Genomic DNA, 27,053 nt, shown 5'->3' with positions numbered 1-27,053 from the left:
TGGTTACCTCAATACAGAAGGGACCTACTTGCATTAGAGAGGGGACAGAGGAGATTTACGAGATTGTTGCCAGGACTGGAAAATTGCAGCCAAGAGGAAAGATTGGAAAGGCGGGGGCTGTTCTCCTTGGAACACAGGAGGCTGAGGGCAGATTTGATTGAGATGAACAAAATTGTGAGGGGCCTGGATGGAAAGGATAGGAAGGGCCTATATACCACAGCAAAAAGGTCAGTGACTAGGGGGCATAGATTTAAAGTGATTGGTAGAAAGATTAGAGGGGTGATGAGGAAGAATATTTTCACCCAGAGGGTTGTGGGGTTCTGGAACTCACTGCCTGAAAGAGTAGTAGAGTCAGAAACCCTCAGCCCATTTAAAAGGTGTTTGGATATGCACCTCAAGCGCTGTAACCTGCAGGGCTATGGACCTAATGCTAGAAAGTGGGATTAGGCTGGGTGGCTCATTTCTCAGACAGCGCAGACACAATAAGTGGCCTCTTTCTGTGCTGTAAACTTTCTGTGATTCAAGAATCTTCACATCCTTCCTCAAGTGTGGTGACCAGAACTGGATGTAATACTCTAGTTGTGACCTAACCAAAGCTTGATATAAATTCAGCATAACCTCTCTGATTTTGTACTCGGTGTCTCTATTTATGAAGACCAATATGCTTTGTTAACTATTCTCAGCCGAAGTTGTAGCTATATAACCAATTTCCAGCTCAGTAAACTGGCCATTTCAGGATTGAGCCTTTTGGTGTGTGCGGACTCTGGCTTAGTTTCTGCCCTGTGCTGTGTGCAGAGGGCAGAGATCAGGACACTACAATTATCTGAACTCCCCAACCGCTGGCAGGCTAATCCAGTGGTCCACAAGGGGCACAGGGTGAGGCATTTGGTTTGGCTGTGATATCATATGCTCCCTCCTGTGCCCTAAGATTCTACGATAATGTGCAGATCGAAGGCACTGAGTCAGCTCTTCTCCTCTCTCTTCCTCCCATATCTGGCACGCGGTTTGGGTGGTTGTGTCAGACAGGGGAATAGGATGATCTCATGGAGGAGCCGAGGGTCTGGGTTACTGAGGGATAGTTGGTGTTGAGGTATTTCTGATGTTTCCTCTTTGCTCCAGATTTCGATGGGGTCCTTTACCACATTTCCAACCCAAATGGAGACAAGACCAAGGTGATGGTCAGCATTTCACTAAAGTTCTACAAAGAGCTGCAGGATCACGGAGCAGATGAGGTGAGTGTAACCGGATGGGGGCAAGAAGACTATCACCTGGTTATTACCAACTTGCATTTGTGTAGCTTTTAACATTCTGAGGCCCTTCACAGGGACATCATCGTCATCACAGAAAATTTGATACATTCACTTAAGGAACTGTTAGGTCAGGTGACCAGAATCTTTAAGGAGTGTCTTAAAAGAGAGGAAAGACACAGAGAGGTTCAGGGATTCCCAGAGTTTCGTGCCTAGGCAGCTGAAGGCTCGGCTGTCAATAGTGGGATGATAAATATCAGGGATACTGAAGAAGTCAGCATTTGAGGAGCACAGAGATCGGAGGTTAGAGATTGGAAGGGGCTAGACCATGGACAGATTGGAAACTGAGGGTGAGAATTTGTAAAGGGAGGTGTTTTTGGAACAGGGTTTGTGCTGAAGTCGATGTGATGAGTTGTCTACCTCTCTCCTCATCCCTGGGATTTCCAGAATTCCTTGTTTTATTTTTGTTGCCCTAACAGAAGGGATCCCTCAAAATTCTTCACATGATGAATTTGGTCCTTAGTGAATGGTTGCAGGGAAAAGATGCAATTCTGCATCAGTAAACACCGTACACAATGAGCTGAATGCTCTGTTACCCGGGTCTCTCTATCTATTTACACCTGTCTTTTTAGATGAGATGTTTTTCCACTGGCACCAGGATCACAGGACAGTTTTAAAGTGATTGGCAAGGAAACCAGAGAGGAGATTAACACAAGTGAGTTGTCGGGATCCTGTTTCAAAGGATGGTGGAGGTGGATTCAATGGTACCTTTCAAAAGGAATGGGACTAATTGGACAGCTCTTCCAAAGGGCCCGCACAGGTATGATGAGCCAAATGGTCACCCCTTGTCGTGTGAGATTCTAGAACCTCACTTCCTGTGGATGACTGTGGGTTTGAAGCATGGGGAACAAGTTCATTATCAAAAAGCTATTAATCAAATACAATACGTCTAGTGAGATAAGTAATTGGGGAAAGATGGTGAAGCAGTAACAATGAGCTCACGATAATCGGACAAGGCTCCATAAAGGAAGGATTGATTGATACCGTGAGTCAATAGGAACCAGCTTAATAACCTTTTCTCATCCCTAGGAAGTTGGATGAATTAAAGAGTTATAAGTCACCCAATCTTAATTGGAGAAAAAGACAATTAGTTCTCCCCCCCCCCCCCCCCCCCCCCCCACACTGGCCTCCGTGCTCTTTGAGCACACTCCCTCTGGTTCTGCACTGCACCCGCTCTATGTGAGCGTGCTGTTTGTCCAGGGCTATTGCAGATTGTTGGAAAAACCCAACAGGTTCACTGTTGGCTTTGGGGAAGGAAACCTGCCATCCTTACCCAATCCTGGCCAGACAGTGTGGTTGACTCTTAATTGCCCTCTGAAGTGGCTTGGCAAATCACTCAGTTATATCAAAACACAGCAGATTTTGAGAAGGAAGCCCACCAACACCACCCCTGGGCAACTAGGGGTAGTTAAAAAATACTGTGTTTTTCAGTAACGCCAATATCCCAAGAGTTTTTTATTTAAATAAAACATAAGGATTAAGTTTGAAACTTTCCTCCTCTATGTGACAGGGTCAGCAGGGTGTGACTGCAAGTGAGGCAGGTAGAGGGATCCTGTGTTCAGGAACAGAGGAGCCTCAGCTCTTGGCCTTGTCCAACAGGCACGAGGTACTTGCTCCCTGTGTGGATGAGGAACAGGGCTGTAGGGAGGATGAGCCAGCTGACCACGGCACCGTGGCACAGGAGACCATTCAAGAGGGGGGAGCAAAAAGACAAGTGGTAGTTGTAGGGGATTCTATAATTAGGGGAATTGATAGCATCCTTTGTAAACAGGATTGAGAGTCCCGCATGGTATGTTGCCTGCCCTGTGCCAGAGTGAGGGACATCTCTGACCAGCTTGAGAGGATATTGGTGAGGGAGGAGGAGGATCCAGTTGTTGTGGTCCACGTTGGGACAAATAACATAGGTAGGACTAGGAAAGAGGACCTGTTTAGGGATTATCAGGAACTAGGAACTAAATTAAAGAACAGGTCCTCAAGGGTTATAATCTCCGGATTACTACCCGAGCCACGTGCAAATTGGCATTGGGACGCGAGAATAAGGGAAGTAAACACATGGCTAAATGAGTGGTGCGGGAAAGATTGGTTATATTTCGTGGGGCACTGGCATCAGTATTGGAACAGGAGGGGTCTGTACCGTTGGGACGGTCTCCACCTGAACCGATCTGGGACCAATGTTCTAGCGAAAAGGGTAAATAGGGTGGTCAACAGGACTTTAAACTAGAAAGTGGGAGGGGGGGGTAAAATTCCAAGAAGTATGACTAATGGGAAACAAAGCAGCAGGTTAGCATGTGGTGGTGCGGATTCAACTTCATGGAAATTTATGAAAAAACTGAAAAGAAAGGAGAGCCCAGAAGAGGCTATTAAAGTCTCCAGAACACAAAATAGGACAGAGTGTTTGGAAAGGGCTAGGAATCTAACTTCAAGCACATCAGATAAAGGGATGACAATGAGAAAGGGGACAGGAAATACAGGACTGAAGGTGTTGTATCTGAATGCACGCCGTATACGAAAAAAGGTAAATGAGCTTGTGGCGCAGATTGAAATTGGCAGGTATGATGTGGTGGGCATCACAGAGACATGGCTGCAAGGGGATCAGGACTGGGAGCTGAATATCCAAGGATATACATCCTCTCGAAAAGATAGGCAGGTTGGCAGAGGGGATGGGGATGCGTTGCTAGTAAGAAATGAAATTAAATCGATAGCAAGAAATGATGTAGGGTCAGATGATGTAGAATCTGTGTGGGTAGAGTTGAGGAACCACAAAGGTAAAATAACCATAATGGGAGTTATGTACAGGCCTCCAAACAGTAGTCAGGATGTGGAGCACAAGATACACCAGGAGATAGAAAAGGCGTGTAAGGAAGACAAGGTTACAGTGATCATGGGGGATTTCAATATGCAGGTAGATTGGGAAAATCAGGTTGGTCGTGGATCCCAAGAAAAGGAATTTGTGGAATGTCTATGAGATGGCTTTTTGGAGCAGCTTGTGGTGGAGCCCACTAGAGAACAAGCAATTCTAGATTTAGTGATGTGTAATGAGGCAGATTTGATAAGCGAGCTTAAGATGAAGGAGCCCTTAGGAGGAAGTGACCGTAATATGATAGAATTTACGCTGCAATTTGAGAGGAAAAAGCTGGAATCAGATATAACGGTATTACAGTTGAATAAAGGCAACTACAGAGGCATGAGGGAGGAGCTGGCCAGAATTGACTGGGAGATGAGCCTAGAAGGAAAAACAGTGAAACAGCAACGGCAGGAGTTTCTGGGAGTAATTTGGGAGAGACAGCAAAAATTCATCCCTAGGAAGAAGAAGCATACTAAAGGGAGGACAAGGCAACCATGGCTGACAAGGGAAGTCAGGGACAGCATAAAAGTTAAAGAGAAAGCATACAATGTGGCAAAGAGCAGTGGGAAACCAGGGGATTAGGAAGCCTACAAAGACCAACAGAGGACAACTAAAAAAGAAATAAGGAGGAAGAAGATTAAGTATGAGGGAAAACTAGCCAATAATATAAAAGAAGATTGCCAGAGTTTTTTTTAGATATATAAAGGGCAAAAGTGGACATTGGGCCGCTGGAAAATGACGCTGGGGAAGTAGTAGTGGGGAACAAAGAAATGGCGGAGGAACTGAATAGGTACTTTGTGTCAGTCTTCACAGTGGAAGACATGAGTAACATCCCCAAAGTTCAAGAGAGTTGGGGGGCACAGGTGAGTATGGTGGCCATTACCAAAGAGAAGGTGCTAGGAAACTGAAAGGTCTGAAGGTGGATAAATCACCTGGACCAGATGGATTACATCCCAGAGTTCTCAAGGAGATAGCTGAAGAGATGATGGAGGTGTTAGTGGTGATCTTTCAGGAATCACTGGAGTCAGGGAGGATCCCAGAGGACTGGAAAATCGCTAATGTAACCCCCCTGTTTAAGAAGGGAGTGAGGTAAAAGATGGGAAATTACAGGCCGATTAGCCTGACCTCGGTCGTTGGTAAGATTTTAGAGTCCATTATTAAGGATGAGATTTCAGAATACTTGGAAGTGCATGGTAAAATCGGGCAAAGTCAGCATGGTTTCATCAAGGGGAGGTCATGCCTGACAAATCTGTTAGAATTCTTTGAGGAGGTAACGAGTAGGTTAGACAAAGGAGAGCCAATGGATATTATCTACTTGGACTTCCAGAAGGCCTTTGACAAGGTGCCGCACAGGAGGCTGCTCAGTAAGATAAGAGCCTATGGTGTTAGAGGTAAGGTACTAGCATGGATAGAAGATTGGCTGTCTGACAGGAGGCAGAGAGTGGGGATAGGGAGGTCCTTCTCAGGATTGTGGCCAGTGACTAGTGGAGTTCCACAGGGGTCAGTGTTGGGACCACAAATTTTCACTTTATACATTAATGATGTAGATGAAGGAACTGAGGGCATCCTGGCTAAGTTTGCAGATGATACAAAGATAGGTGGAGGGACAGGTAGTATTGAGGAGGTGGGGAGGCTGCAGAAGGATTTGGACAGGTTAAGAGAATGGGCAAAGAAGTGGCAGATGGAATACAACGTGGGGAAGTGTGAGGTCATGCACTTTGGTAGGAAGAATAGAGGCATAGGCTATTTTCTAAATGGGGACAGAATTCAGAAATCTGGAGTGCAAAGGGACTTGGGAGTCCAAGTCCAGGATTCTCTTAAGGTTAACTTGCAGGTTGAGTCGATAGTTAGGAAGGCAAATGCAATGTTGGCATTTATTTCAAGAGGACTAGTATATAAAAGCAGGAATGTGCTGCTGAGGCTTTATAAGGCTCTGGTCAGACTACATTTAGAATGTTGTGAGCAATTTTGGGCCCCGTATCTCAGGAAGGATGTGATGGCCCTGGAGAGGGTCCAGAGGAGGTTCACGAGAACAATCCCAGGAATGAAAGGCTTAACATATGAGGAATGTTTGAGGACTCTGGGTCTATACTCAATGGAGTTTAGAAGGATGAGGAGCGTTCTGATTGAAACGTACAAAGTACTGAAAGGCCTGGATAGAGTGGACGTGGGGAAGATGTTTCCATTAGTAGGAGAGACTAGGACCCGAAGGCACAGCCTCAGAGTAAAGGGAAGACCTTTTAGAACAGAGATGAGGGGAAACTTCTTTAGCCAGAGAGTGGTGAATCTATGGAATTCATTGCCACAGAAAGCTGTGGAGGCCAGGTCATTGAGTGTATTTAAGACCAAGATAGATAGGTTCTTGATTGGTAAGGGGATCAAAGGTTACGGGGAGAAGGCAGGAGAATGGGGTTGCGAAACTTATCAGCCATGATTGAATGGCGGAGCAGACTCGATGAGCCGAATGGCCTAATTTCTGCTCCTATGTCTTATGGTCTTTTGGTGACCCCCATCACCATCTTGTATAATAAATAAATTGCCCACTTCCTTTATCACTTGTACCCGAAAGAGAAAACTTAGTAAGGAAATCAGACTGCAGGTATCTACACAACTGGAAATCTGTAAGCTTAGTGAGCAAGTTATGCTGTAGACTGTGCAAAGCTCAGCAGCTACTCCGACTGCCTGCATTGCTAATTTAAACCCCAGGACTCCCACCCCTGTGACTTCCTGTCAGTGGTTTTAATTTTCACTCAAGCGCAGAGAAAGATGAAATCATTAACTGACAATCAGCGGCGATCTCCTGAACACCCAAAGTCACCCTTTAGTGACTGATTGTAACAGGAATTATACAGCAGCCATGACCACTCAGTTGTCCAAGACTGGATAAAAGCTTAGCTGATGGATGGGTTAAAGTGGCAGTGACATTTTGAGCCTGCACCAGCGCTGGAAATGTCTGCCCAATTAATCAGCATCTGAAAGAGAAAGGCAGCATAACTTCCTGTTCCGGTGGTTTCCAACAGAGCATCTCATGTGTACAGCCTGCCCTTGTCTTCCTGCTTCTGCCATTCATTAGCCACTGATCTTTCTCCTTCCTCAGTCCTTTCCCTCCAGTTTAGAGCCCATTGCCCTGTAAAAGGTGGCGTAGTGATATTGTCACTGGACTGGTAATTCAGAGACCCAGGGTAATGCTCTGGGGACTAGGGTTCGAATCCCACCACGGCAGATGGTGAAATTTGAATTTTAAAAGTCTAATGATATTGAAGCCATTGCCAATTGTCGTAAAAACCCATCTGGTTCACTAATGTCCTTTAGGGAAGGGAGATCTGCTGTCTGGCCTGCACGCGACTCCAGATCCACAGCAATGTGATTGGCTCTTAAATGCCCTCTGAACAAGGGCAATTAGGATTAGGCAATAAATGCTGGCCTAGCCAGCGGCGCCCACATCCCATGAGTGAATAAAAAGAAGCTCTGAAATGCTTATTCACTGTTTATACAGGAATGTTGCAGTAATGTATATATGTACGCCATTTTGATCTGAATCCAGGAAACTTCACACTCCTATACTGTGTTATTGTAGCTCAGGGCTAATGATTAACTTACCCAGCACCGGTAAGATTCTCACTCCATCTCTCATCGAAGTGAAACGTATGAAACTCTACACCCACAACATACAGGCTAAAACCGCTGAATGAATTTATTTGCAATTATGGTTTTCCGAAGCAAAGACCTGAACAAAATTGACTTTTTTTTTGTGGAATATGAGAGTAATTGGCAGGGTCAGCGTTTGTTGCCCATCCGTTATTGCCCCTGAACTGGTGACTTGCTGGGCCATTTGAGAGGGCAGTTAAGAATCAACCAAATTACTGTGGGTGGAGTCACATGTAGGCCAAACCAGGTAAGGACAGCAGATTTCCTCCCCTAAAGGAATTAATGAACCAGATGGGTTTTTATGGCAAATGATAGTTTCATGCTCACCATTACGGAGACTAGCTTTCAATTCCAGATTTTCTTAATTGAATTTAAATTCCACCAGTTGCCATGGTGTGATTTGAACCCTTGACCCCAGACCATTCGCCAGGGCCTCTGGATTACTATCCAACAACATTGCCGCTACACTATGTCTCCCCCTAATTCACGATAATAAACTAGGAAAGCCTTTTAAGCTTCTGTAATCCCGCTCGCTTCTGACCAACTCTTGAATGGATATTATCTTGGAAAAGTGTGAGGTTATGCATTTGGGGAGGGCAAACAAAGCAAGGGAATACTCAATAAACTGGAAGTGAGAGACCTTGGAGTGCATGTCCACAGGCCCCTGAAGGTGGCAGGACAGGTGGACAAGTTGATCAAGAAAGCATATGGAATGCTTTCCTTTTATTGGGCAAGGTATTGAATACAAAAGCAGGGATGTAATGATGGAACTGCATAAAACACTGGTTAGGCCACAGCTGGAATTTTGAGTATAGTTCTAGTCACCACCTTACAGGAAGGACATAATTGCTCTGGAGAGAGTACAGAGGTGATTTACAAGAATGTTACCAGGGCTTGAAAATTGCAGCTATGAGGAGAGATTGGATAGGCTGGGGTTGTTTTCCTTAGACCAGGGGAGGCTAAGAGGTGACCTAATTGAGGTGTACAAATTATGAGGGGCCTAGATAGCGTAGACAGGAAAGACCTGTTTCCCCTAGTTGACAAGTCAGTTCCCAGAGGGCACAGATTTAAGGTGATTGTAGAAGGATTAGAGGGGACATGAGGAAAAACCTTTTCACCTAGAGGTCTGGAATTCACTGCCTAAGTTGGTGGTTGAGGCTGAAACACTCAGCTCATTTAAAAGGAACCTGGATCTGTATCTGAAATACTGTAACCTGCAAGGCTATGGACCAGGAGCTGGGAAATGGGATTAAAATGAGCAGCTAGTTTCTTTTTTTCTCTTTTTGGCCGGCACAGACACAATGGGCTGAATGGCCTCTTCCTGCACCATAACTTGACTATGGTTCTAAGTAACTGCTTAGATGCTCATACACCCACTATATCAGCAAAATGACATGAAGTCATTGGTTCAAAGATTTAAGTTCTTTTTCGATTGTCCTTATGCATCCACCAACCATTCAACTTCCCTTCCTGACCCTCAATTTGGCTGATCACCTTAACAGTTCCCCCTCCTTGAGTACTGTCCACCCTCCTGATCAAATTGTCAGCCCTCCTCAAAGCACCAACCCTTCACCCCTCGGTCCTTGCAAACCACTGCCTATCTCCCAGCTGCCTCTGCTCCAAAACCGTTCAAATGTCACCCCCTCAAATCCATGCCCGACTTTCCCAGAACTCCATGTTTCAATCCCGCCAGCCTGGTTACTGCTCCTGCCACGGTTCTGAACCAGCTCTTACCAAAGACACAAATGACATCCTCAGTGACTCTGACAAACTTTTTCTTCTTGACCTGTCTGCAGCCTCTGACACGGTTGACCACACCATCCTCCTCCAACACCTGTCATCCAGCTGGGTGGGACTGCACTCACCTGGTTCCATTCTTAACCAGCTAATCATATCCTGTGTATTACCTGCAAAGGCCTCTCTTCCTGTTCCCACACCGTTACCTCTAGTGTTCCCCAAGGATCGGTCCTTGGCCCCTCCTATTTCTCATCTACTCACTGCCCCTTGGTGACATCATCCAAAAATAAGTTCATTTTCACAAGTACACTGACAACACCCAGCTGTACCTCACCACCACCTCGCTTGTCTCCTCTACGGTTGCAAAATTATCAGTTTATTATGCAGTTTTGGTCTCCACCTTTAAGAAAGGATATACTTACATTGGAGGCGGTACAGCGAAGGTTCACTAAGTTGGTCCCTGGGATGAGGGGGATGTCCTATGATGAGAAGCTGAGTATACTAGGTCTATATTCTGTGGAGTTTAGAAGAATGAGAGGTGATCTCATTGAAGCATGCAAAACTCTGAGGGAACTTGATAGGGTGGAGGCTGAGAGATTGTTTCCGCTGGTCAGGGAATCTAAAACACGGGGACACAGTCTCAGGATAAGGAGCCGATCATTTAGGACTGAGATGAGGAGATATTATTTCACTCAAAAGTTTGTGGATCTTTGGAATCCCCTACCCCAGAGAGTTGTGGATGCTGCATCGTTTAATAAATTTCAGGATGGGACAGACAGGTTTTTAGTCTCTCGGGATTAAGGAATATGGTGGGTGGGCAGGAAAGTGGAGTTGAAGTCCAAGATTAGCCATGATTGTATTGAATGGGGGAGCAGGCTCGATGGGCTGTGCGATCTACTCCTGCTCTCATTGCGTTCTTGTGTATCAGACTGCTTACCAGACTGACATCCGGTATGAGTTGAGCAGAAATTTCCTCCAAGTAACTATTGGGAAAATTGAAGCTATTATTTGCAGCCTGCACTCCAAACTCTATTCACCAGCTTGTGACTCCATCCCTATCCCTGGAAACAGTCTGAGATGGTCAGTCTGTTCGCAACCTCGGTGTCACATTTAACCCCAGGATCAGCTTCTGACCTCACATTCATGCAATCAGGAAGACCGCCTATTCCCACTTCCGTGATCACCCGTCTTCTCTCTTGGCTCAGCTGATCTGCTGCTGAAATCCTCACCCATTCCCTCGTGACCATTCCAGCACACTCCATTCTGGCCTCCCACATGTTACACTCCGTGAGCTTGAGAACATCCAAAACTCTGCTGCCCCCGTCTTAAATTACAACAAGCCCCTTTCCCCTATTACTCTGTGCTCACTGACCTAGTTTGGCTCCCAGTCAGCAATGCCTTGATTTTTAAAATTCTGATCCTTGTTTTCAAATCCCCCCCATGGCCTCACCCCTCCCTATCACCGAGATCTCCTCCAGCCCAACAAGCCTCCCAGATGTCTGCGCTCATCTAATTCTGGCCTCTTGAGCATCCCCGATTTTAATCATTGTCATCGGCGGCCGTTCTTTCAGCTGCCTGAACCCTAAACTCTGGAATTCCCTCTCTAAGCTTTCTGCATCCCACCCACCTCTCTCCTTTAAGACGTTCTTTAAAATCTACATCTTTGACCAATTTTTTGGCCACCTGACCTAATTTCTCCTTACATGACTCAGTCATATTTTGTTTAGTAACACTCCTGTGAAGCACCTCGATGTTTTAATACATTAAAGGTGCTATATGAATGCAAAGTTGTTGACAGAGCACCAGTGGGCAGCTATGTGTCACTAGCTGCATCAGTTTCATGGAATTAATTAACCAACTAGACAGGAAGAGAGGAGCAGGTGCATTGACCCTCACCCACTCCATCATCTTGCTGTGAAAACCTGACCCCCACCCAGCTCGCTAATGTCCCAACCCACCAGTAGCCAAATTCTCATTGCTGGGGATGGTGTGTTGGTGGAAGAAGGGGCGGTGCCTGCAGGGGTCTGTCAGTGCAGGGATGCATGTCAGGAACCCTGCCCTGGAGGTGCAGCTATAACCATAATGTGCGGTCTGTGTGGTTAGAATCAACTCAACTCTGAGCACAGCACAACCAGACCTTTTATGGTATTTCACTGTTGATGTCGAGAGACAGGAAGTTCTGACTCATCTAAAGCAACTGTCCAATGAGGTCGCCACCTCAATCTTCAACAAACCCACTCTAATCCGCTTCATATCATCACAAAATTCAATCCCTAAGAACCAACTTTAGGATTTTATTTTCTCAATGAGTTTCATCAAGGTGAGGGACCTTGGGCCTAAGAAAATAGTTTTGGTGTCTTTGCCCAGATACAGGGTTAGATACAGAGTGAAGCTCCCTCTGCACTGCCCCATCAAACACTCCCAGGACAGGTACAGCATGAGGTTAGATATGGAGTAAAGCTCCCACTACACAATCCCCATCAACCACTCCCAGGACAGGTACAGCCCGGGGTTAGATACAGCGTAAAGCTCCCTCTACACTGTCCCCATCAAACACTCCCAGGACAGGTACAGCATGGGGTTAGATACAGAGTAAAGCCCCCTCTACACCGTCCACATCAAACACTCCCAGGACAGGTACAGCACTGGGTTAGATACAGAGTAAATCTCCCTCTACACTGTCCCCATCAAACACTCCCAGGACAGGTACAGCACGGGGTTAGATACAGAGTAAAGCTCCCTCTACACTGTCCCCATCAAACACTACCAGGACAGGTACAGCATGGGGTTAGATACAGAGTAAATCTCCCTCTACACTGTCCCCATCAAACACTCCCAGGACAGGTACAGCACGGGGTTAGATACAGAGTAAAGTTCCCTCTACACTGTCCCCATCAAACACTCCCAGGACAGGTACAGCACGGGGTTAGATACAGAGTAAAGCTCCCTCTACATGAGGCTTGTCCAAGCTTTTCATGTGAGGGGCCAATTTTACATTTTCCTTCCTGACTCAAGGGGCCGATGAGCAAATTACAGAAAAATAAGGTTTGCCGCAGCATTAAACGTGAATTTCAAAAAACAAGTTGACATCTGAAGAAAAGAAACAACATCCGATATCAAAGAAGTAAATTGAAAATTTAAAAATGAGGAATTAATAAAGGTTTGCATGAGAGTGTGAGCAGATGTGTGTGTCCTGCTCAGTTCCACTGTCAGGGAGTTCACTCGCTCACCCTCACCCACAGTGTGTGACAGTGTGTGTTGGTGTGTGGGGATGAATGTGAGTGAGAACCCTGAGATTGTAGGTAAACCAGACACAGACTTTCACACACGCAAACTCTCTGTCTCTCTCTCTCACTCGCTCTCTGTCTGTCTCTCTCTCACTCGCTCTCTGTCTGCCTCTCTCTCTCACTCGCTTCTGTCTGTCTCTCTCTCTCACTCGCTCTCTGTCTGCCTCTCTCTCTCACTCGCTCTCTGTCTGTCTCTCTTTCTCACTCGCTCTCTGTCTGTCTCTCTCTCTCACTCGCTCTCTGTCTGCCTCTCTCTCTCACTCGCTCTCTGTCTGTCTCTCTCTCTCACTCGCTCTCTGTCTGTCTCTCTCTCTCACTCGCTCTCTGTCTGCCTCTCTCTCTCACTCGCTCTCTGTCTGTCTCTCTCTCTCACTCGCTCTCTGTCTGTCTCTCTCTCTCACTCGCTCTCTGTCTGCCTCTCTCTCTCACTCGCTCTCTGTCTGCCTCTCTCTCTCACTCGCTCTCTGTCTGCCTCTCTCTCTCACTCGCTCTCTGTCTGCCTCTCTCTCTCACTCGCTCTCTGTCTGCCTCTCTCACAAATGCGCGCACACTATCTCTCTGGCTCACTCACCAAGGCACACACCCTCCCTTCTTCCCTCCCCCAAACGCTCACCCTCTCACACTGTCAATCACCAATAAACACACACACACACACACACACATTCACACAGAGAAACTCTCAAACATACACACACTCTCAGGCAGGCCGCCCCCTCCCCCCACCTCAGGCAGGAGGCCCCCTCCCCCCCCACCTCAGGCAGGAGCCCCCCCCCCCCCCCCTCAGGCAGGCCGCCCCCTCCCCCCACCTCAGGCAGGAGGCCCCCTCCCCCCCCCACCTCAGGCAGGAGCCCCCCCCCCCCTCAGGCAGGAGGCCCCCTCCCCCCCCACCTCAGGCAGGAGCCCCCTCCCCCCCAACCTCAGGCAGGAGCCCCCCCCCCCCTCAGGCAGGCCGCCCCCTCCCCCCACCTCAGGCAGGAGCCCCCCCCCCCCCTCAGGCAGGCCGCCCCCTCCCCCCCCCTCAGGCAGGAGGCCCCCCCCCTCCCCCCCCCTCAGGCAGGAGCCCCCTCCCCCCCCCTCAGGCAGGAGCCCCCTCCCCCCCCCCTCAGGCAGGAGCCCCCTCCCCCCCCCTCAGGCAGGAGGCCCCCCCCCCCCCCCCCCCCCTCAGGCAGGCCGCCCCCTCCCCCCACCTCAGGCAGGAGCCCCCTCCCCCCCCCTCAGGCAGGAGGCCCCCTCCCCCCACCTCAAGCAGGAGCCCCCCCCCCCCCCCCCCCCTCAGGCAGGCCGCCCCCTCCCCCCACCTCAGGCAGGCCGCCCCCTCCCCCCCCCCCCCTCAGGCAGGAGGCCCCCCCCCCCCCCCCTCAGGCAGGAGGCCCCCTCCCCCCCCCCTCCCTCAGGCAGCCACTCCCCCCACTCCTTCACCCCCCAGCAACCCCACGTCTCCTTCATCCCTCTTCTCTCCCTCCCTGCCCACTCCAGGCAGGCCACTCTTTCCCCCTCCCCCTCAGGCAGGCCCTCTGTGTCTCTTGTCCTTCTCTCTCTCTCTCTCTCTCTCTCATTCCTTCCCCCAACCTGACCTGGAAACTTCTTCCTCCCCCGCATTCTCGGCCTCTGTGGCTGCTCCAATCACAGGCTACTCCTATCCAGTATTTGCTTGTGATAGGCTCACTGTGATTGAGGGAGTGGCTCCTTGCAGAATCCTCCACTCCGCTTAGCAACATTTTGGAAATGGCCTCCACAGATCAGCATGGTGATGCATGGCGGGCTCTACACTGTCCTATCAAACACTCTGAGCGCAGGTACAATGATGGATAGAGTAATGATCGTCCAAGTCTTTGCCTTAATCCAGGGGTTGGAAGAAGAAAAGGGGGAGGGGTAAAGGATGTGTTAATAGGGAACTTATTGTCTTTAGTTTATGTGCAAAACTGAACCTCCCTTGAAGGGCTTTGTGTTTCTTGACCCCCTGGATTAGATTAGGGGGTTTGGTGAGGGAATCTTCTTATCTCCCTGTTAACTGTCTGCTGTGCTTGTCCCTACAGTTACTGAAGAGAGTTTATGGCTCTTACCTCGTGGCTCCTGAGGAAGGTAAATTATTTCTTTCTTTAATGTTTCAAATAAGTGATCAATCTTCGCAGATTGGGACATATTAAAGTTTCACTACTTCAGAGTATTATATCTGTAAAGCTGAAATTTCTGAGAGGGGGAAATAAGACCATAAGACATAGGAGCTGAAATTAGGCCATTCAGCCCATCAAATCTGCTCCGCCATTCAATCATGGCTGATACATTTCTCAACCCCATTCTCCCCGTAACCCCTTACCAATCAAGAACCTATCTATCTCGGTCTTAAATGCACTCAGTGACCTGGCCTCCACAGCCTTCTGTGGCAATGAATTCCATAGATTCACCACTCTCTAGCTAAAGAAGTTTCTCCTCATCTCTGTTCTAAAAGGTCTTCCCTTTACTCTGAGGCTGTGCCCTCGGGTCCTAGTCTCTCCTACTAATGGAAACATCTTCCCCACGTCCACTCTATCCAGGCCTTTCAGTATTCTGTAAGTTTCAATCAGATCCCCCCTCATCTTTCTAAACTCCATCGAGTATAGACCCAGAGTCCTCGAAAGTTCCTATGTTAAGCCTTTCATTCCTGGGATCGTTCTTGTGAACCTCCTCTGGATCCTCTCCAGCACCAGAACATCCCTCCTGAGATATGGGGCCCAAAATTGCTCACAATATTCTAAATGTGGTCTGACCAGAGCCTTATAAAGCCTCAGCAGCACATTCCTGCTTTTATATTCTAGTCCTCTCGAAATAAATGACAATATTGCATTTGCCTTCCTAACTACTGACTCAACCTGCAAGTTAACCTTAAGAGAATCCTGGACTAGGACTGTCAAGTCCCTTTGCACTCCAGATTTCTGAATTCTCTCCCCATTTAGAAAATAGTCTATGCCTCTATTCTTCCTACCAAAGTGCATGACCTCACACTTCCCCAGGTTGTATTCCATCTGCCACTTCTTTGCCCATTCTCCTAACCTGTCCAAATCCTTCTGCAGCCTCCCCGCCTCCTCAATACTACCTGTCCCTCCACCTATCTTTGTATCATCTGCAAACTTAGCCAGGATGCCCTCAGTTCCTTCATCTAGATCATTAATGTATAAAGTGAAAAATTGTGGTCCCAACACTGACCCCTGTGGAACTCCATTAGTCACTGGCCACCATCCTGAGAAGGACCCCCTTATCCCCACTCTCTGCCTCCTGCCAGACAGCCAATCTTCTATCCATGCTAGTACCTTGCCTCTAACACCATGGGCTCTTATCTTACTGAGCAGCCTCCTGTGCGGCACCTTGTCAAAGGCCTTCTGGAAGTCCAAGTAGATAACATCCATTGGCTCTCCTTTGTCTAATCTACTCGTTACCTCCTCAAAGAATTCTAACAGATTTGTCAGGCATGACCTCCCCTTGATGAAACCATGCTGACTTTGCCCTATTTTATCATGCACTTCTAAGTATTCTGAAATCACATCCTTAATAATGGACTCAAATCTTACGAACGTCCGAGATCAGGCTAATCGGCCTGTAATTTTCCGTCTTTTGTCTCACTCCCTTCTTAAACAGGGGGGTTACATTAGCGATTTTCCGGTCCTCTGGAACCCTCCCTGACTCCAGTGATTCCTGAAAGATCACCACTAATCAGACATGGTTCCTGATCCTGATCACTGTCATCATGTGTAGTTAGACATTGCTGAGTGAGGCCAGGACAAACTGGCAAGGGACTTTCCTCAAACTACCCCACCTGCAGTATACCTACCACTCAACCACAGGTATTTTGCATTGTTTGGCTGGTCACTTGTGTTTGACCATTGGAGAGAGGTGGGGTTAATCAGTGATGGCAGGGAGTGTATGGGAAAGGCTGCAGGGAATGGCTCAGAGTGAATTCAGATTCTCAAATTGTCAGGGTGGGATTTGAGCTGGCGTTCTGGATGAATTGTCCAGTAACCTCACCATTTCAATGCTGTGCTTGTGAAGGTGTGCCCAGTGTCTCCCATTGGATAATGTGAAAGAAGTGGGTACGTCTTGTCAAGATGATCTGATCAAATACTCATGATTGATTCCTGAGCTGTGTGTTCAGCTGCTCGTGTTCTGTGTCCTGTTTGTTCAGTGGGTGTGTGTTTAATAAATACTGTGGTGTAAAGAGTAGTTTACAATGGAGATTATGCCAATTGTTGACACACTCTGTCTACACTGGGCGCTCTGTCGTTCTGAGAGCACCTTGCTGGGAGTGACCATTCTAAGAACACCTTGTTGGGGCTACCAGCCCCACCTTCCCTCTTACCCCACGGGCTCTGTTGGTTCCCCAGTGATCCTGAGGCTAGTTCATTTGTGGTATTCAGGCCAACATTAGTAAGCTCTGCTCCAGTCTCAGTGTGAGGGTCAGCTCTGTGCCTTCCCAACATCTCATACACCTGGAGCTGTGGTAAACAATCCAATACATCCATGGCAGTATCTGTGTTGCATGTTTATCCCCTCCTCTCTGTCCTTGTACTTTGTGGGTGAGCCTAGGCAGTTGTGGGGCATCACAGACCATCCTAACAGTGAGGGGGTGCCAGTGCTCTGGACACTGTCACAGGGAGCAAGGGGGTGCCAGTGCTCTGGACACTGTCGCAGGGAGCAAGGGGGTGCCAGTGCTCTGGACACTGTCGCAGGGAGCAAGGGGGTGCCAGTGCTCTGGACACTGTCGCAGGGAGCAAGGGGGTGCCAGTGCTCTGGACACTGTCGCAGGGAGCAAGGGGGTGCCAGCGCTCTGGACACTGTCACTGGGAACAGGAGGAGGGACATTGCCCTGGAGTAAGGGGGTGTCAGTGCCCTGGGTACTGTCTCTGAAAGACTTTACTAGATTTCAGAATATGTAATTGGCAAACTAACCTAAATGTCGATATGTGTGAGGGTGTACGTTTTTGAAGGAAGAATAAAGAAAACTAAAGTGTCTGACATGATGGTGGAACAGAGAGATCTGAGGGTGCAGATAATAACTAGAAATCTCGAACAATAATGACACCGGTTATTAAGACGATTAAAGATACAAATAAAGCAATGCAGTGCTTTCTCGAGGGATAGAATTCAGAAGCAAACACTGCACTTGCTGAGGTTAGAACTAACATGGAGTACTGTTCTGGTCTCCAAATTAGAAAAAGTATATGGAGGCACTGGTGAAGATGTGAAAATAATTAACAAGAATGACACCAGAATAATGAATACTATCATATAGTGATATACCACCAGGAGAAGCTGAACAGGCTCGTGTTCTTTTCTCTAGCTTGGAGGAGGCTTAGGGATGATCTGAAAGAGGCCTTTCATGTTATTTAAGGGTATGATTGGGTCAACAGCAAAAATGCTCCTCCTTGTGTTAGCCAGAATTAGGGCCGTAAATATAAGATCGCCACAAGAAGCTCCTTCACCCAGAGATTGATGAGAATGTGGAACCCACTACCGCATGAAGCAGCTGAGGCAAATAAAGTAGATACATTTAAGGGGAAGTTGGATAAAGACAAAAGTGAGGAAGGAATAGAAGGATATGTTGATGGGTTCAGTGAAGAGAGGTGGCAAGATGCTCGTAGAACAGAGCATGGCTTGAACATTTTGCCTTGCTCACCTTCATTGCTTTCCATTTCCCTCCTGGTGTTTGACAAGGTGTTTACTAAAACCCGCTTTCACAGCCATATCTCCTTTCTCAGTGACTGTCTCCGTCTCCGACTTACCCCACGTGGATTTCAACTGAAATTCCACCCCTCATGTTTCGAACCCACCCAGTTTTACAGGTATCTCCGGGACATAAAACGTTTCTCGGACTGCTGTTCCCGTCACATTCTGAAATCCACACTCAGTGCCATGCGCCGCCATATGAACACACTCGACCTCTCCCTCCAGCAGCACTGCCGTACCCTTTTTCAAAGCTGCGCGTGCCCTCAGTTTCATTTTATCCTTCGGCTCATCCGACGCCTCAACAAGAAACTTTTTCTCTTTCTCTCAAGTGCTAAGGAACGCAAGCTCCAACAACTCATCGACACCAACACCCATCTAGGACCCTCCACCCCTGCCTGTCCCTCCGTCCCCACCCCATCTTCCAATCCCAGCCCCAGCCGTGTATTCACTATACCCCCTGACCTTCCCCTCTCTGATGCTGAATGTTCAGTGCTCAGCAAAGGACTTAGTTTCATACCCATACGCCCTCACCTCAATGAATTTCGGGCTTGGCACGATGCTGAACTCTTCTTCCGCTGTCTTCGTCTCCGGGCTCACTTCTTTGGGCAGGAGTCCTCTCCCCATTCAACGGATCCTTTTACCCATCTCCAATATTCTCCCTCCACCTGGACCCTTCCCTCTGGAATCTTACCTTCTCTTGATCTTTTCATTGAGAACTGTCGGCGCGACATTAGTCGTCTCTATTTCTCTGCTCCTCTCACCCATTCTAATCTCTCTCTCTCTGAACTTACTGCACTCCATTCTCTCAGGACCAACCCTGACATTGTCATCAAACCCGCTGACAAGGGTGGTGCTGTTGTCTGGCGCACTGACTTCTACCTCGCGGAGGCTGAGCGTCAACTCTCAGACACTTCCTCCTACCTCTCCCTGGACCATGACCCCACCACTGAACATCAAGCCATTGTTTCCAGGACTGTCACAGACCTCTGGAGATCTTCCTCCCACAGCTTCCAACCTGATAGTCGCCCAACCTCGGATGGCCCGCTTCTATCTCCTACCCAAAATCCACAAACAGAACTGCCCCGGTAGACCGATCGTCTCAGCTTGCTCCTGCCCCACAGAACTCATTTCTCGTTATCTTGACTCCTTTCTCTCTCCCCTTGTCCAGTCCCTTCCCACCTACATCCATGATTCCTCTGACACCTTACGTCATATCAACAATTTCCAGTTCCCTGGCCCCAACTGCTTCCTCTTCACCATGGACATCCAATCCCTCTACACCTCCATCCCCCACAAGGATGGTCTGAGGGCCCTTAGCTTCTTCCTTGAACAGAGGCCCAAACAATCCCCATCCACCACTACTCTCCTCTGTCTGGCTGAACTTGTTCTCACACTGAACAATTCTCCTTCAACTCCTCTCACTTCCTCCAAATAAAAGGTGTGGTTATGGGTACCCGCATGGGCCCCAGCTGCACCTGTCTCTTTATGGGGTATGTGGGACATTCCTTGTTCCAGTCCTACTCCGGCCCCCTTCCACAACTCTTTCTCCGGTACATCGATGATTACTTCGGTGCTGCTTCATGCTCTCGTCGGGACTTGGGAAAATTTATTAATTTTGCTTCCAATCTCCACCCCTCCATCATTTTCACGTGGTCCATCTCTGACACTTCCCTTCCCTTCCTTGATCTCTCTGTCTCAATCTCTGGTGATAGACTGTCCACCAATATCCATTACAAACCCACCGACTCCCACAGCTACCTCAACTACAGCTCCTCACAGCCCGCTTCCTGTAAGGACTCCATCCCATTCTCTCAGTTCCTTCGCCTCCGTCGCATCTGTTCTGATGATGCTACCTTCAAAAACAGTTCCTCTGACATGTCCTCCTTCTTCCTTAACCGAGGTTTTCCACCCACGGTCGTTGACAGGGCCCTCAACCGTGTCCGGCCCATCTCCTGCGCATCCGCCCTCACGCCTTCTCCTCCCTCCCAGAAACATGATAGGGTCCCCCTTGTCCTCACTTATCACCCCACCGGCCTCCGCATTCAAAGGATCATCTTCCGCCAACTCCAGCATGATGCCGCCACCAAACACATCTTCCCTTCACCCCCCCTATCGGCATTCCGTAGGGATCGTTCCCTCCGGGACACCCTGGTCCACTCCTGCATCACCCCTACTCCTCAACCCCCTCTTATGGCACCCACCCCATGCCCACGCAAAAGATGCAACACCTGCCCCTTCACTTCCTCTCTCCTCACCGTCCAAGGGCCCAAACACTCCTTTCAAGTGAAGCAGCATTTCACTTGCATTTCCCCCAACTTAGTCTACTGCATTCGTTGCTCCCAATGTGGTCTCCTCTACATTGGAGAGACCAAACGTAAACTGGGCGACCGCTTTGCAGAACACCTGCGGTCTGTCCGCAAGAATGACCCAAACCTCCCTGTCGCTTGCCATTTTAACACTCCACCCTGCTCTCTTGCCCACATGTCTGTCCTTGGCTTGCTGCATTGTTCCAGTGAAGCCCAACGCAAACTGGAGGAACAGCACCTCATCTTCCGACTAGGCACCTTACAGCCTTCCGGACTGAATATTGAATTCAACAACTTTAGGTCTTGAGCTCCCTCCTCCATCCCCCCTCCCTTTCTGTTTCCCCCTTCCTTTTGTTTTTTTCCAATAAATTATATAGATTTTTCTTTTCCCACCTATTTCCATTGTTTTTAAATATTTTTAAATCTTTTATGCTCTCCCCACCCCCACTAGAGCTATACCTTGAGTGCCCTACCATCCATTCTTAATTAGCACATTCGTTTAGATAATATCACCAACTTTAACACCTATGTGTTCTTTTGTTCTATTGTTTGTGACATCTTTTGATGATCTGCTTAATCATTCTTAATTAGCACATTCATTTAGATAATATCACCAACTTTAATTTTAACACCTATGTGTTCTATTGTACTATTGTCGTTGACATCTTTTGATGATCTGCTTCTATCACTGCTTGTTTGTCCCTACAATCACACCCCCCCACCCCCCCCTCCACCTCTTTGTCTCTCTATCTCTCCGCCCCCCACACACACACCTTAAACCAGCTTATATTTCAGCTCTTTCTTGGACTCGAACGCAAGTTCTGTTGAAGGGTCATGAGGACTCGAAACGTCAACTCTTTTCTTCTCCGCCGATGCTGCCAGACCTGCTGAGTTTTTCCAGGTAATTCTGTTTTTGTTTTTGCTTCTATCACTGCTTGTTTGTCCCTACAACCACACCACCCCCTTCCACTTCCTTCTCTCTCTCTCTCTTCCCCCCCCCCCTCCGCCCACACACACACACCTTAAACCAGCTTATATTTCAACTCTTTCTTGGACTCATTCAACTTCTGTCGAAGGGTCATGAGGACTCGAAACGTCAACTCTTTTCTTCTCCGCCGAGGCTGCCAGACCCTGCTGAGTTTTTCCAGGTAATTCTGTTTCTGTTTTTGTTTTGGATTTCCAGCATCCGCAGTTTTTTTTTGTTTTTATGGCTTGAACATGTTGGGCTGAATGGTCTGTTTCTGTGCAGGGTCCCTTGGCTCCTTTTGTTGTTGTTTTTTGACCATACTGAGGCCTCCCTTTGTCTTTTGCAGGGTACAATGTATCTCTGCTGTTTGATCTGGAAAATATTCCACCCAACACAGATGAGGTTGTGCATCAGGCCGGCATGCTGAAAAGGAATTGCTTCGCCTCTGTCTTTGAGAAGTACTTCAACTTTCAGGCGGAGGGGAAGGAAGGAGAGAGACGGGCACTGATCCATTACCGTGATGACGAGACTATGTGAGTGTTCAGGGCTGGAGGGAGGGCGGTGTCTCTGGCCCTGGGCAGGATTCATTTTGCTGGAAAGCTGCCCATCCCCCACTGAAACCTTTCCCACCTCCACACTTTTGATGCTCAAAGCTTTTCTCCCCTCCTCTACCTTCTATAAATTTTTCATCGGAAGCTCTGCTGAACTCTCACGCTCTGCTTTGCCAACCCAGCAGCACAAATCATTGTGCTAATGGGCTGCGCCCTATAGTGCCACAGTACAATAGGAAACTGAGAAACAGAGGGGACCAGTCTGCCTTTGGCTTCGGAATCCGAAATAGCTCAAAGGAAGGTCTTAAAAAGGCTCATTCTTCCCTGTTAAGCAAAGCTGCCCCACTTTGAAATAATAGCTGCAGTGGCAGACCAGAAACAGGGAATCTACACAAATTGAACAAGGACTAAAACCCTTTCAGCAAACTGTGGCAGAAGCCATTTTAGATTTGGAATATTAAGCTTGGTTACAAACTCGTGTCAAAATCTGCAGAATTTCTTATGAATTGGATCTGAACAGCTACTCCCAGACCTTTGACCTGCAAGGTTTTGGGGTCATCATCACCAGATGATTGTCATTGATTGGCTGTCAATCCTGCATTCCCACCAACTCTCACCAACTTTGCGTATGAAGCAGTGATTCACTCTCCCTAACCAAGACCAGCAGTACCGTTCTGTTGCGGGACAATTCGATCGCCCAAACCGTCCCCTGTCTGGTTGCGCTTTGATATATTTCAGTTCTATGTTATCCCTGTGACTGACCTGTGATTCCACTGCCTTCCAGGTATGTGGAGGCCAAAAAGGACCGAGTGACGGTGGTCTTCAGCACAGTTTTCAAGGATGACGACGATGTTGTGATTGGGAAGGTCTTCATGCAGGTAGGAGGAGCGGGTCTTGATGATTTACCCATTGGCCATGTCACCCGGCTGTGTCTCTCCCCCACCCCCGGCCCCCTGTACCCTGTCCGTGTGCCTCACTCACCCCTCCCCCTCCACCCCCAGCTACAGTTAGATGCACCCTAGCCAGGCCCCTCACCCACCCTCCGCTCCCTTATGTCCTAGCTGTGTCCCCTGCAGGTGTGACCATGTACCTATCGGCAAGGATTCATTGTAACCTCTCACTTTAATTCCAGTGTTTGTGATATAAGCTGCACATTGTTTACTATGAGATGTTCTCACCTTTGTCTGTCTTATTTTAATTACTGGTTATAATTTGAAACTCTTCAAACAGCTGAAGGAGTGTTCTCACACAAACTGGATGCATGCCAGTGTCAGGAGCAACATGTGCAGATTCTCCCTTATTTAATTAGGAACAGGGTCAGGGGTGAGAGATTTGCAACTGGGGTCAATTCAAATTACAGCAGATTTCTCCATGTTCTTTGTGCTTTATTTAAATGTTGCACATTTGCATGAGGTTAAGTAAGTGTTACAGGAAGACACCAGTGAATGGGCCTGAACTTTCATTGGGGTACTAGAAGTTGCCAGCAGCTGGGGGCGTTGGTGTGTATGGGCTGTACTGGAGGAATCACTGTGGATGGGGAGCCAAAATCTAGCACCCAGGGAGTAGCACTATAGTGCCAAGAGTTTGCACTGGTAGGAAAGGGGTCCAACACCTGGGGGTGGGGTATTTGTGACTATACAATAGCGCACTATTGTGGGGGTATGTGCACTGTCCCACGGCATAATGATCTTCGGGAAGAGTGGGACAAATTTTCGGATGGGGAGAATAAATTCCAAAACTTGACATCACAGGACATATTCAGTTCAGCTGGTGTGAAGTTTTGGAATTGGCTCAATCTCCCCTTGTGCCCAGTCAGGTGATGGATGAAGAGCTCTAGATACAGAGCTGACCCCAGCCACTTTGTCCAAATTGCTGATATATATTTTTCATTGTTGCACCTGTCTTAGGAGTTCAAAGAGGGTCGGAGAGCAAGTCACACAGCTCCCCAGGTGCTGTTCAACCACAGAGAGCCTCCCCTGGAGCTCAAAGACACGGATGCAGCAGTGGGTGACAACATTGGCTATATCACTTTCGGTAAGTGCTTCCTCACTGCCAGTTGCTGACAGGATTTATCTTTGTTTGGTTTGAGCCTAGAATCAGAATCTCCAAGGTTCAAGTCGAGGGGAAAGTGGTCCCTTGAGGCCCCAGATACCAGGTGAAATTCATATTAACGTAAGATTAAAACAGACCAATTAAACAAATACAAAATGCACTTTAAAAAAAACCCTTTTCCAGGGCCCACCAGTATTCTAAACTTCTGCTGTCAGCCAGGCAGGAATCCACGAGCAGCTTCAACTGCCATGTTAGTGACCGTTGTGTTGCATCTTGCTAGCTAACTCCACATACTGTGAGCAGAGGGATAGGTTCCCCAAGCTCCCAGATAATTCTAAAAAGGCGCAAGGCTTGAACGTATTCCTTTTGTTTGCAGAGAATAGGCCGCTGCGTATGAATGTGTGCCACTTCTAGTAAGCATAAGTGAGCCATATTATGAGCTTGACTCATGTTAAAATGGTTGTTAGTATAGCTATTAGCACACTCAGGGTTGTCAGATTGCTGATAATTTAATAACTTCGAAATGATCCAGACCCTGACTTTTAATACCTCTTCAAACCACCTCTGACAAGAGCTTATGGAACCCTTCTTATTGTGTCCTGTAGAGAGGTACATAGATATTTAGTCTTCATGCAGGCGTGTTTTGGATGCCACTGTCTCTGCTTGCCACAAATCCCTCTCCAGTTTGTTCCATCTGGTGAGACTTAATAAGCTGGGGACGTGGGACTTAGGAGCAGGAGTAGGCCATTTGGCCCTTCAAGCCTACTCTGCCATACAACAAGATCATGGCTGATCTGGTTGTGGCCTCAACTCCACTTTCCTGTCTGCCCCCCATAACCCCTGACTCCCTTGTCTCTCAAGAATCTGTCTTAACTCAGCCTTGAATAAATTTAAAGACTCCACTGCTTTCTGGGGAAGAGAATTCCACAGACCAACGAATCTGTGAGATAAAAAAAAATTCTCCTCATCTCTGTCTTAAAAGGTAGACCTCTTATTCTTAAATTATAACCCCTGGTTAATAATCTCTCCCACAAGTGGAAACATCCTCCCTTTATCTACCCTATCAAACCCCCTCAGGAACTTTTAGGTTTCAATAAGATCACCTCTTATTCTTCTTGGGTATAGGCCCAACCTGTTCCACCTTTCTTCATAGGATAAGCCCTTCATCCCAGGAATGAATCCAATGTACCTTCTCTGAACTGCTTCCAAAGTAGTCATATCCTTTTTCAAATGAGAGCAAAACTGTACACAGTACATTTTTTTTATTCATTCATGGGATGTGAGCATCACTGGCTAGGTCAGCATTTTTGCCCATCCCTAATTACCCTTGAGAAGGTGGTGGTGCCTTCTTGAACCGCTGCAGTTCCTGTGGTGTAGGTACACCCACAGTGCTGTTAGGGAGGGAGTTCCAGGATTTTTACCCAGTGACAGTGAAGGAACAGCGATATATTTCCAAGTCAGGATGGTAAGTGGCTTGGAGTGGAACTTCCAGGTGGTGGTGTTCCCATGTGTCTGCTGCCCTTGTCCTCCTAGGTGGTAGCAGTTGTGAGTTTGGAAGGTGCTGTCTAAGGGACCTTGGTAAGTTCCTTTTTTCAATTAAGGAGACCAAAATGCTGCAGATGTGGTCTCACCAAGGCCCTGTACAGTCACAGCAAAACCTCCCTACTTTTATATTCCATTCCCCTTGCAATAAATGCCAACATTCCTTCTGCCTTCCTAATCACTTCCTGCACCTGCATACTAATTTTATTTGGTTCATGTACCAGGATACTCTGATCCTTCTATACTATCATGTTCCACAATCTTTCTCCATTTAAGTAGTATACTGCTTTTCTATTCTTCCTGCCAAAATGAACAAGTTCGCATTGTCCCACATTAAAAAACTGGCAGATGGAGTATACCCATTTACTTAACCTGTCTATATATCCGTTGCAGACTCTCCACCTCCTCTTGACAACTTACTTTCCTACCTATCTTGGTGTCATCAGCAAATTTAGATATCATACATTTGGTCTCTTCATTCAAATCATTTATTTAGACTGTAAGATGATGAGGCCCCAGCACTGATTGCTGTGTCACTACACTAGATACAGCTTGCCCATCTGAAACAAGCCCATTTACCCTGCTCCCTGCTTCCTTTAGCTAACCAATCCTTTATCTTTGCTAATATGGTTCAATGAAGAGTGCAGGAGGACATGACAGGAGCAGCACCAGGCACACCTAAAAATGAGGTGTCAGCCTGGTGAAGCTATAACACAGGACAACTTGCATGCCACACAGCATAAGCAGCAAGTGTTAGACAGAGCTATACGATCCCACAACCAATGGATCAGATCTAAGCTCTGCAGTCCGGCCACATCCAATCCTGAATGGTGCTGGACAATTAAACAGCTCACTGGAGGAGGAGGCTCCACAAATATCCCCATCCTCAATGATGGAGGAGCCCAGCAGATAAGTGCAAAGATAAGGCTGAAGCATTTGCTACAATCTTCAGCCAGAAATGCCGAGGGGATGATCCATCTTAGCCTCCTCCGGAGGTCCCCAGCATCACAGATGCCAGTCTTCAGCCAATTCGATTCACTCCACATGATATCAAGAAACAGCTGAAGGCACTGGATACTGCAAAGGCTATGGGCCCTGACAATATTCCAGCAAT

The 27,053-nt window shown here is 47.7% G+C and overlaps 1 protein-coding gene across 2 annotated transcripts in view; it reads left to right on the top strand.

Annotated features, from left to right (window-relative positions):
• arpc2 (actin related protein 2/3 complex, subunit 2) overlaps positions 1-27,053 on the top strand; it is a 92,669-nt gene that overhangs the window by 5,684 nt on the left and 59,932 nt on the right. For both annotated transcript variants that reach the window (XM_041201694.1, XM_041201695.1), the window contains exons 3-7: positions 1,120-1,232; positions 14,861-14,906; positions 22,141-22,327; positions 23,130-23,223; positions 24,253-24,379. In XM_041201694.1, coding sequence (XP_041057628.1) covers positions 1,120-1,232; positions 14,861-14,906; positions 22,141-22,327; positions 23,130-23,223; positions 24,253-24,379 — 567 coding nt within the window. The remainder of the gene's footprint in view (positions 1-1,119; positions 1,233-14,860; positions 14,907-22,140; positions 22,328-23,129; positions 23,224-24,252; positions 24,380-27,053) is intronic.

This window comes from Carcharodon carcharias, chromosome 12 (genome assembly GCF_017639515.1).
Source record: "Carcharodon carcharias isolate sCarCar2 chromosome 12, sCarCar2.pri, whole genome shotgun sequence".
Classification (NCBI taxonomy): Eukaryota; Metazoa; Chordata; class Chondrichthyes; order Lamniformes; family Lamnidae; genus Carcharodon; species Carcharodon carcharias.
Note: the sequence above shows the minus strand (reverse complement) of the source record. Positions and strands in the feature narration are given on the sequence as shown.